The sequence below is a fragment of the Ziziphus jujuba genome, chromosome 3 (assembly GCF_031755915.1).
Source record: "Ziziphus jujuba cultivar Dongzao chromosome 3, ASM3175591v1".
NCBI lineage: Eukaryota > Viridiplantae > Streptophyta > Magnoliopsida > Rosales > Rhamnaceae > Ziziphus > Ziziphus jujuba.
In genome coordinates, this window is record NC_083381.1 from 24,130,631 (window position 1) to 24,140,546 (window position 9,916).

At 33.6% G+C, this 9,916-nt stretch overlaps 1 protein-coding gene across 3 annotated transcripts; it reads left to right on the forward strand.

Moving 5' to 3' along the window:
• The first annotated feature begins 3,997 nt into the window (after window positions 1-3,997).
• Window positions 3,998-9,916, forward strand: LOC107422836 (uncharacterized). 3 transcript variants are annotated; one of them, XM_016032345.4, is made up of 8 exons: window positions 4,004-4,295; window positions 5,263-5,506; window positions 5,573-5,779; window positions 6,043-6,147; window positions 6,460-8,734; window positions 8,890-9,005; window positions 9,215-9,327; window positions 9,524-9,916. In XM_016032345.4, exons 2-8 carry the CDS (start codon window positions 5,296-5,298, stop codon window positions 9,629-9,631), a joined length of 3,135 nt encoding a protein of 1,044 aa, XP_015887831.3. In that variant the 5' UTR covers window positions 4,004-4,295; window positions 5,263-5,295; the 3' UTR covers window positions 9,632-9,916. The 3 variants fall into 3 exon arrangements, with proteins under 3 accessions (XP_048333265.2, XP_015887828.3, XP_015887831.3); XM_048477308.2 differs by having other exon boundaries at window positions 3,998-4,295; window positions 5,263-5,779; window positions 9,502-9,916; XM_016032342.4 differs by having other exon boundaries at window positions 4,002-4,295; window positions 5,263-5,779.

The following is a 9,916-nucleotide window of genomic DNA, read 5'->3' on the forward strand; positions in this document are numbered from 1 at the left end:
TATATATATATATATATATATATTTTTTTTTTTTTAATTCAAAATTTTTATTTATTATATAAAACGTTTGGTTTTTTAAAAGATCAAAATTTTAAGAGCATCTTCAATATGCATGAAGATGCTCTTATGTGTATATTGCTTCTGAGAAATAAAATAATGAGCGGGTTTAAGATCAAAGTAATAGAGACTCAAGCTAAGCTCTGTTGGGTTATTTATTGTTGATTTCATTTAACAATGATTATACAATTGCTAATGTAACAAGAAAAAATGTTTGTTTTTGGAAAAAAAAAATAAAAAAAATAAAAAATAAAAATAACTCCAAAAGTAATATAATAAATGATAATAGAAGTTATATAAGTAATAAGAGGAGTAACTGAAATTGATTGAGTTATAAGAATCTATAATAAATAAATAAATTAAAAAAAGAAAGAATAAAAGTTAAGAGGTTTCCATTTGACTTCGAAATGTGATTTTATTCCTTTTCACATTTCTATAAATCTATAAAGATTTGAAAAATTGAAATTAATTTTTTCTAGTTCTGCATGTCACTCTCAAGTTCAAATGTCTCAACTTATTTAACAAAAATAAAAAAATTAAAAATTAAAAAAAGAGTCAAATATCACAATTTGGCAACTATCGTGGGATTCTAGTATGTCGGCGGGTTGCAACAATCCAAATACCACTTATTCGAATTTGGAGGTTGTTGTTAATTAAATAAAATCTTGTTTTATACATAATTTCACGATTTGTTTTAGAAAAATCAAAAAAGAAAGAAAGAAAGAAAGAAAACAAAGTGATTGCCATTGCCTGCAAGTTGCTTTATAAAATGGAATGTACGGGCCCAGATGTTGAGGTTTGAAGCAAGTCGGCCAAGTCGATGGGCTGGCACAAACCTTGATTGGGCTTTGGGGATTTAGAGTGGGCTCAATAGAGTTATTGCCTGAAAGTTGCTTATTGAATGAAATGTATGGGTCCGTAAGTTAAGGTTAGAGGACTCCCAACTGCCCAAGCTGATGGGCTCACATAAACCTTGATTGTGGCATTGGGTCAGTGGTGGGCCCAAATACAGTGGAGGTCTAAATTTTAAGTTAAGAGCTCAACTTGGCATTTCAGCCAGAAAAATAATAAAAAAAAGTCGGCAGTAGCTCATCGGGTGGGTCCAACTGCTTGGATGAGCGTGTGATACTCTTTTCCTTATCCTGGTCCTATCGTAATATTCCTCTTTTGCATAAATTCCTTTTGATTTGAATAAAATACCAAGAATCTTTATTAATTGGCTAGCTAGCAACTTGTGTATAGCTTGATTTTCAATTTAATTTTTCAATAAAAAAAGAAAAAAAAATGTAAGAGATAGAGGAAAGAAAATATTCGGAAAAAACTTTTTTTTTTTGGGCAATTATTTTATATTATTTGAAGTTATCTGAATGACTAGTTCAAATGCAAAATTAGATTAATTATCATATGGTATGAATAATAAGGCAACGGGAGATTTTTCTTGTTTATGAGACAAAATAAAAAACACATAATAATTTAGGTAGATATGTATGATCAACCCTATTAATAATATTATTCATTCCTGATTCTTCAAAATGTTTTCCATTTTGTTTTATAGATATATAAACATTTTTTTTCTTTTTTTTGGCTTAAAAGATACATAAACATGACATTGCATCAATTAAAAATATCAAAGTGGTCATTTTCAGTGGCAATGTTAAAAAAAAAAAAAAAAAAGAGTAATCAAAACCTTTGAGGTGAAAGAAACTTGTGTTATGGATATATATATATATATATTTTTTTTTTTTTGATGGAAAGTGTTATGGATTATTCTTTACAAATAACAACAACATATCCATGGGTTCATGTTTCATATGCTTCATGCCTTGTCTGGATGGCTACACATAAAACTTTGAATGATACCATATCCCACTTTTGATGTAATGTTAGCCAAAGCAAAAGCATGGGTGGTGCTAAGATGGTCCATACCCTAGCTTGGTGGTTGACATTGTGCTGTCATCCTGATCCTAGCCCTTAATATATTAATAATTCAACTGGATTTTTAGTGATTTTGGGACCCACTTTGACTTGGACAATAGCTTGGGGATCAACATCTCTTCTGTAACACTCAAATAGTTCACCATCTTCTTTTTTCATTAAGGCTTTAACCATCCCAATCAAACCATAAATTTGACCTGGAATTTGTTAATTATCTGACATCATATGATATAGATTTATATATATATTAATTATCTGATATCATATATATATATATAAAATTGAACCTCCATCCTTGCTGATTATAACTAGAGTGAGACAGGGGCTTTTGGATCTTAATCGTACCACAAATGTTGTTGCAATATTTGGTGGATAGATTTGTCTACTATTTATGTAGATTAGCTTTTGGGTTAATTATGATATTTGGCAGTACAGAAAATATTTGAACTTTGAACTTTTTCAAAAGTAGAGATTTTGTTACTTAGCCGTCTCTATGACGACGAATCTTCAAGTTCAAATCTGATTCATTGCATACAAGAAAAAATAAATAAATAGGGGAGGGTGGGGGTGGTGGGGCTTAAAATCCAATTCATTAGTATGACTAACGTACTGTGGAAAAAAGTTACTGGTTAATGGTTGGAGCATTAAATTATGGGTTTGTCTAGCTTTTGATGATAAACATTTGTTTATTGAGATTTCAAGAATTATATCGTTACAAGTCCAATCAATAAAAGGGTCATATTCAATATTTTTTGTTTTTTTCCTCTCTAATTTTCTTCCACTAGGAAGATCAAATAAACGCATATAGCCATCAAGATACAGAGGAGGTCGGCTCAATAATTTATTGATGTTGGCAATCTTTTTTAATTTTTTATTTTGGGTAAAGTTGATGTTGGCAATCTTAATATTTTAGTAACAACTTATATAATATATATTTTTAATATGTATGAAGTAGAATAAAGCCTGTAAATAGTAATTATATGAACCAAGATGTCATTTCACTAATCAATTGAGATTTGCCTAAAGCCTTATACATTTACCAATTTTTGACATGAGTTTTAGAGGTGGGCCAATGAGGCAAAGGAGCTTTCCTAGTGGAGTCCAAAACAGCTGCCTCCAATAATGGAGAAATTTGGCTTCGAAGTAAAGCCCTCTGCATGCATGAATGTGTTCCAGTGCTTCTGCAAGTTGGCAGTTGGTACTTTTGGAATATTTATTACCTCTTCCTAATCATGTGCTAAAGTCTTTTTGCATTTGCATTACAATCCCAAACAACATGTAATTGATTATATATATATATATATATCTATATATATATGTGGGTATTATTATTATTATAATATAATCTTGTACGTTTTCAGTTCAAAAAGCATTCTCGATCTTTGATTCTATGTTTGTTTGTTGTTCAACCTTTTTTTTTTTTAATTCTTTTTATTTTTGGCTATGCCCAAATCCAAATTACATCATAAAGTTTGTTGTCCGTTAGGAATCATTAACAATCCAAAAAAATATTCACATCTTCTATAGTCTACACATTTTTCTCATTTTGACCAAAATTTTATTTTAAAAAACAAAAAAAAAAAAAAAAAAAAAACTTCGGCTCTAACCCCACAAAATTTATGGTTTACTGCCATTTCCAAGTACCGCAAGTCAATAAAGGGTTGATTTTTTCTACTAAAAAATATTATTTTATTTATGTATATTATATTATAATATAACCTGATCAAGGTTGGATGACACACGTCACCGTTTAATAAAGGCATTATCACCTTTTCTATAATTGAGGTAAAAACAATGAAAACACAAAATTGACCATTCTTTTTGTCTTTTAACGAAACATCCAAAAGTAGCTTCTTTTCATTTTTTATTCACCTCCCTAAGCCGTCTCACATAATCAAACCCGCAAATCTTTTTGGGGTTTTGAACTTTTTTATTAATTTTTTAATTAAAGTTTACAAGTTCTAAAATGACCAAGTTATCAGATTAAAAAGGATATACTAACTATGACTTAGAGTACTTGGCATGCAATGGTCCACGTGGCAGAACGTGAACCTCATACTACAGAATCTCAGAGAAAAAGAAAAGCTTTAAGACCCTTCTTCTTGTAACAGTGGTTGCAGGACGCATGGCAGTCACTCTTCAACTGAACATCTTCTTCCTTTTTCCAGAACAAAGCCCTATTTTTCTCTCTGCTTCCTTGTATATATGTTTTTCTTTGTTGGGTTGGTTTCCAACAGAACTGTATGTGAATAGTACTGGAGCAAAGTAGCAATTTCTTTGGATTTCAAGGAAGAAATAAAAAGGTTTGTGTATGTCTAACTGGTTAATATGCTTTTATTCCCAGATGGGTGTTTTTGAATTTTGTTGTTCTTGTTAATAAGAAAGTTTTGTTGTTTCCGATGCAAATTCAATGCTTCAAAACCCCCTCGGTAATGGTTATGGATATATGTACTGTTTTTGTTTGAATGCTAATGTTGTTTTTCTATTTGTAGATTTAATTTGATTTTCCTGTGATCAAAATATTCTTTTACCCCATATATATATATATATATATGTATATATAGGTGATTTTATGGATTTTTAGTCTCAGTGATTATTTGTTGTTCAACTTGGCAGATGAAATTAAGTTCTAGACTCTTTTAGTTCATTATTTAATTGTATTGTTGATTGAAAACCTTGAGAGTCGTTTTGGGTTTCCTTACTGGAAAATCTAGAAGTTATAACTCAGAAACTACTAAGTCATTTTCTTCTTGATTCATTTTTAAAGCTTTATTGTTATTCTTAGAATAATTTGAATATATGTTATTTGTGAAACTTGAGCAAGATAGTTAAATCAAGGTATATACAAATATCATATAGCAAGGATAGTGGCTATGAATTTTTATGTAAGTGTTGCTGGTTAAAAGGAGTTAGCTTTCTTCTGGTGTAAGAACATCAACCATTAATACTCGGAGAAGTTCAAAATTGTGCTTGTAATAATTTTCTTTCGTTTTAGAAGCACAAATGGGTCTGGTTACTCATTTTTCCCTCTGTATGTTTATCCAATCTGACAAGCTACGTACGATTGTTGCTTTAAGAGACAAGTTTTTTGACACCCGAATTACTATGTTATTGTTTTTCAATGTGCATTAGGCATAAATTATCTATCAATTCATAAGTTAATCATGAAGTGGATGAGTAGTTTTATAAGTTGGTGTTCTAATTTACATACAATTTATAAGTTGGTGTTCTAATTTACATACAATTTGGCCATAATTGCTTTCTTTGCAGGATTGCTCGCAAAAGATTTTATCGAGGGGAACAATGAATATAGAGAATGAGAACATAGAACCTGTAACAGATTTAGGACTTGCCCTGGGGTATTCCAATCAGTGCAGACAGAGAAGCTCAAATAATGAGTCGAGTGCATGTGCAGGTGCAGGTGCAGGTGCAGGTGCAAATGCAGGTTCAAGGATAGACGTGACATTTGTGGCCAATGATCCCCTATCTGAACTAGTTTGGTCTCCACATAAAGGTTTGAATCTAAAATGTGCTGATTCCAGCTTTGTCGATACCAAAACCTCACTTTTCTGGGACGCAGGTCCAAGCAATGTCGCTCTTTCACCACCACAAAGCATTACAGGCAGGAGGTCTACTACTGAAAAACCTATTTATGAAGATAACTTTATGACCCCAGATACATCATTTCATTTGAAGAACGAAGTTTCAAGGAAAGATACTTTGTCTAAATCTCCTAAGAGCGATTCGGGTGTCATGCAACCATGTGGACTTAACCATGAAGAGACAGGTGTGGATAGTTTGTCATCCAGCTTTATTATTTTTGTAGGATAGAATGGAATTAAGTAGAGCTGAGTCTCATATCTTCCTTGATGTATATCGTTCAAAAGGGAGGGGGGAGAGAGAGAGAGAGAGAGAGAGAGAGAAAAAAAAAAAAAAAGTATATAAGATGTAAAATGATGAATGTTTTTTCTTTGGATTTTCAGTATTGTATATTATTATGTGTTTACTTGTCTTGAGTTATTGAATTGCTGAGAAACTTGTTTGTGGCAGGAGCTGGTGGTGGAATGCAGGAAATGAATACGGATTTAGGACTATCTGTTTTACATAATAATCAAAAAGAGTGGTTGGGAAACAGTAAAGAGGATGATATCCCTGGTAAGTTCAAATTTGAAATGGCTAAAGAAATTTAGACCAGAGAAAAACCATTTTTCAACTTTTCTAGCTTCATGGTTCAATTAATTCAATAACTTTTGGCACTATAGGAAATAAATTCAGGTAATGAATTTTGAATTCAAACAATGAAACTGCCAACTTGATGTGAGAAATTAATGAAGCTTTTCTCCTTTCCTTGATAAAAATTCTGAAGCAGCTCTTCAATTGCTCCAATTTACTTCTTGGCAAAGAACATGTAGCTCATGACTTATTATTATTGCCTACAGTTTTATTTGAATGCTGCCATACCTGCAGGTCAGGTTAACAGAAAAAACGAAAATATCTTATCAATTAGATCAGATCAGCACAATCCTGATGGAGCAGAGATAGATCTGTTATCCGGGGGCTCCGTTGCTGGAGACAGAGATGTTAATAGTGGCAAACAAACATTGCAACTGGATATCAGTTTGGCTATTGAAGTTAACCATGCAAATGAATCTGAAGCTTTCGCTGCTTCACTGCCGAATGGTGCATCCCAAGACACAAAGCATTTGGAAAAAATGGAGTCAACTGCTGAGAATGATATCCAGTATATCAAAAGTGAATATGCTTGTGGTGAAGCTTCTAAGATTTTACAATCGGAACTTGCCCCCGAAGTTAAAGACAACTCTCAGCAGGATGAGGAAAAGTTTCCTAGAAACAAGACTTCTCTGGTAAAATGTTCTCCAACTAACAGCAAAATCGGCATGTGTCGAAGGAAAGGCAAGGAAAAAGCTTCATCCGATGGAGATCTCAACGGAAGAATGTCAAAAGACGAAGATGACAGCCACGAGAGTGTTGAAAGTTGCAACAGTGCTGGGTTATTTTTGACAGGCAAGAAGAGGTGGAGCTTTGAGGAAAACTTAATTGTCGGGAATAAAAGGTTGAAAAAGCAAATTGAAGGTGCAAATGGATCCGCTTCCATAGTTAGACAAGATAGCTCCTTCATGAATTGGATATCAAACATGATGAAGGGCTTCTCCAAATCAATGCAAGATGAGGCACCTCCTTGTGCTCTTACCCTTCCTCAACCTTATCATAGACTTGAAAATCCTGAGAAAAACCAAGGTCCTGGACCGAAGAATATTGGTTTTCAGTCAATTTTTCAGTCGTTATATTACCCGAAGGTGGGGGGTCAAGAGACAAGATTGACAAATGCCAATTATCAAGTTGGAGAAGGATCTAAGGAACTTGAACCAGCAAATAACATGTATAATATTAATCCTACTCCTATAGCTTGTCATTGGAACTTAGGCAGACAACTTTTACTTTCAAATGATAGATTCAATGAATCTACATCAGGAAATGAAGTGGATTCAGTAACCCATCCCAAAATTTTGTCAGAAAAATTTGCTGCCAGTGTAGAAAAAGGCACCACTAACTCTGCTGAGAATAAGAATACGTCTAACTTGGCTCGTAGCAAAGAAGAGGGAACAAGCTCTAATTCCTCTCTGGGTAAAAGGAAAACAAACAGTACTGCTATTTCTGATTCTGATCCACCAGGGAAAACCTCTCTGAAGTTGTCTCACAAAAATGACCCGCTGGCAAGCTCGTGGATAACTCGGTTTGTTCCAAAAATCCCTGGAAGGCCTGGTCCATCATCGAATCTGGACCATGCTGGTGGTGCTGCTGAGTGCTCCACTAAATGTATAAAGCTTCCACATTCTCAGAATCAAGTTGATTTTCTCAACGACCGCAAATTTATTGGTGCTAGGGAGCAGTGTGTAGAATATCCGCTGATTGTTAGTGGTAAAAACTTACAGAATTGCTCTCCTGAAAATGAAAGTTACATTGCTTTGAATAAAGTCAAAAGCCACAATAATCAGAAATGTATGTACAGTTTGAACCCTGTCTTGCCTTCACCTAAAATGAAAATTTCGGAGGCAATGGCTTCTCTGTTTGCAAGGAGATTGGACGCTTTTAAACACATTCCTCCGGCAAATGAAACAGGTACTACTGCTGCTCATGCAAACATGACATGTTTCTTTTGTGGCATAAATGGTCATAGCTTACGGAATTGTCCAGAGATAAGTGAAACTGAACTTGGGGAACTTATGAGGAACCTGAATATGTATAGTGAAGCAGAAGAATTGCCTTCTTTGTGCATTCGATGTTTTCAACACAGTCATTGGGCTGTTTCATGTCCTATGGCATCCTCAAGAGCACGACTTCGATTAAAATCCAATGCTTCTTTGGATAATCAGTTTTCTCCTTGTCAATTGCAGCCTAATGCAGGAAATGAAGAAAATGCAATTGTTCAAATTGGTAGAGAGAACCAATTTCAAGCTGCTTCCGCTGCAAATACATCCTGTGATGGAGAAATACAGACAGGTTTTGTATGGAAAATGAATGAAATGGTAGTTTCCAAGGAAAAGAGATCTTGTACAAGTTCAGATAAGAATCAGATTGCTTTAGGCTCTGGAGAAAACAAGTTCAAGGAAAATCAGATCATGCCTTTGTCAAATATTGTCAATACACAAAATTTGGATGTACCAAGAGGATTATTCGATGCTGTAAAAAGGCTTCGTTTGTCTCGGACAGATATCTTAAAGTAAGCATTGCGTACTAACCAAACCATCACAACTAAATTTGCTTTCTTGATAATACAGCAAAAAGATTATCTGAATTCTGAGTGATCCTAAGACAGTTGTACTATTCTTTGTGCTCTAACTTAATTCATCTCTATTTGTTATGTTGTGGTATCAGATGGATGAATTCCAACATGTCACTCTCACATCTCAATGGTTTTTTCCTGCGTTTGCGGCTTGGGAAGTGGGAAGAAGGTCTAGGAGGAACTGGATACTATGTGGCTTGCATAACTGGTACACATAAATAGAGCTCACATTACGCTTTATTCGCTTGTTTTAAGTCAAATACTTATCATTTACATAATTTAGTACTTCTGTCGATTAGCACATTGTTTTTCAATTTTCATACACTTAATTGATACTTAAGTGAGTCATTTTATAACATATATGCCTTCCCTTGTATTTCACATTTTTGCAATTTTTCCATTGTCCTTGATGTTCAGGAACACAAAGAGAGAGCAAACCACAGGATGGCAAAATTTCAGTATCAGTGAACGTCGGAGGAATCAGATGCTCAGTCGAGAGTCAATACGTCTCCAACCATGATTTCGTTGAGGTAGTAACTTCATTTAAGAGTAAAAAGGAACAAAAGAGAGAGAGAGAATGTTTTATTTTTGTTACTTGTTATGGTGTTCTTTGTTGCATTTTACCTATTTTGAAAGCTTTAGAATAGTAAACTATGGTTATATATTCAAACTAAAAGAAATTAGTAACTACTTTCTCAAAGTAGTTTGGTACATCCAACATTGCAGGACGAGCTCATGGCATGGTGGTCTGCAACCTCAAGGACTGGAGACAAAATTCCTTCTGAGGAAGATTTAAGAGATACAGTAAAGAGGAAAAGAATGTTAGGCTTTTAGTCATTTTATAAAATTTCAGGTGCGTAAGCCAAAGTTTGCATCAATTATCTATCCAAAGGTCAGAAAATCTTTTTGTACATTAACTTCTGAATTTTTATTTTCTATTTTTTTGGGACTTTTATACATGAAACATCCAACTACATGTAACTTTGAGAACTAAACATTTTTCGACTGGAATTATAATTTGGAAAAATCTCAACAGGAACTTTTCCACTCAGAACCTGCTTAATTATGTATTTTATTTGTTTGCATTGAAAATAAAATATAAGAAAGTTTTTTGTGGCA

Coding starts and splice junctions, on each gene's coding strand:
- LOC107422836 (XM_016032342.4), top strand. CDS start 5,296: ATGAATATAGAGAATGAGAACATAGAACCTGTAACAGATTTAGGACTT. Junction 6,148..6,459: donor TAAAGAGGATGATATCCCTG/GTAAGTTCAAAT, acceptor CCATACCTGCAG/GTCAGGTTAACAGAAAAAAC. Junction 8,735..8,889: donor TCTCGGACAGATATCTTAAA/GTAAGCATTGCG, acceptor TTGTGGTATCAG/ATGGATGAATTCCAACATGT.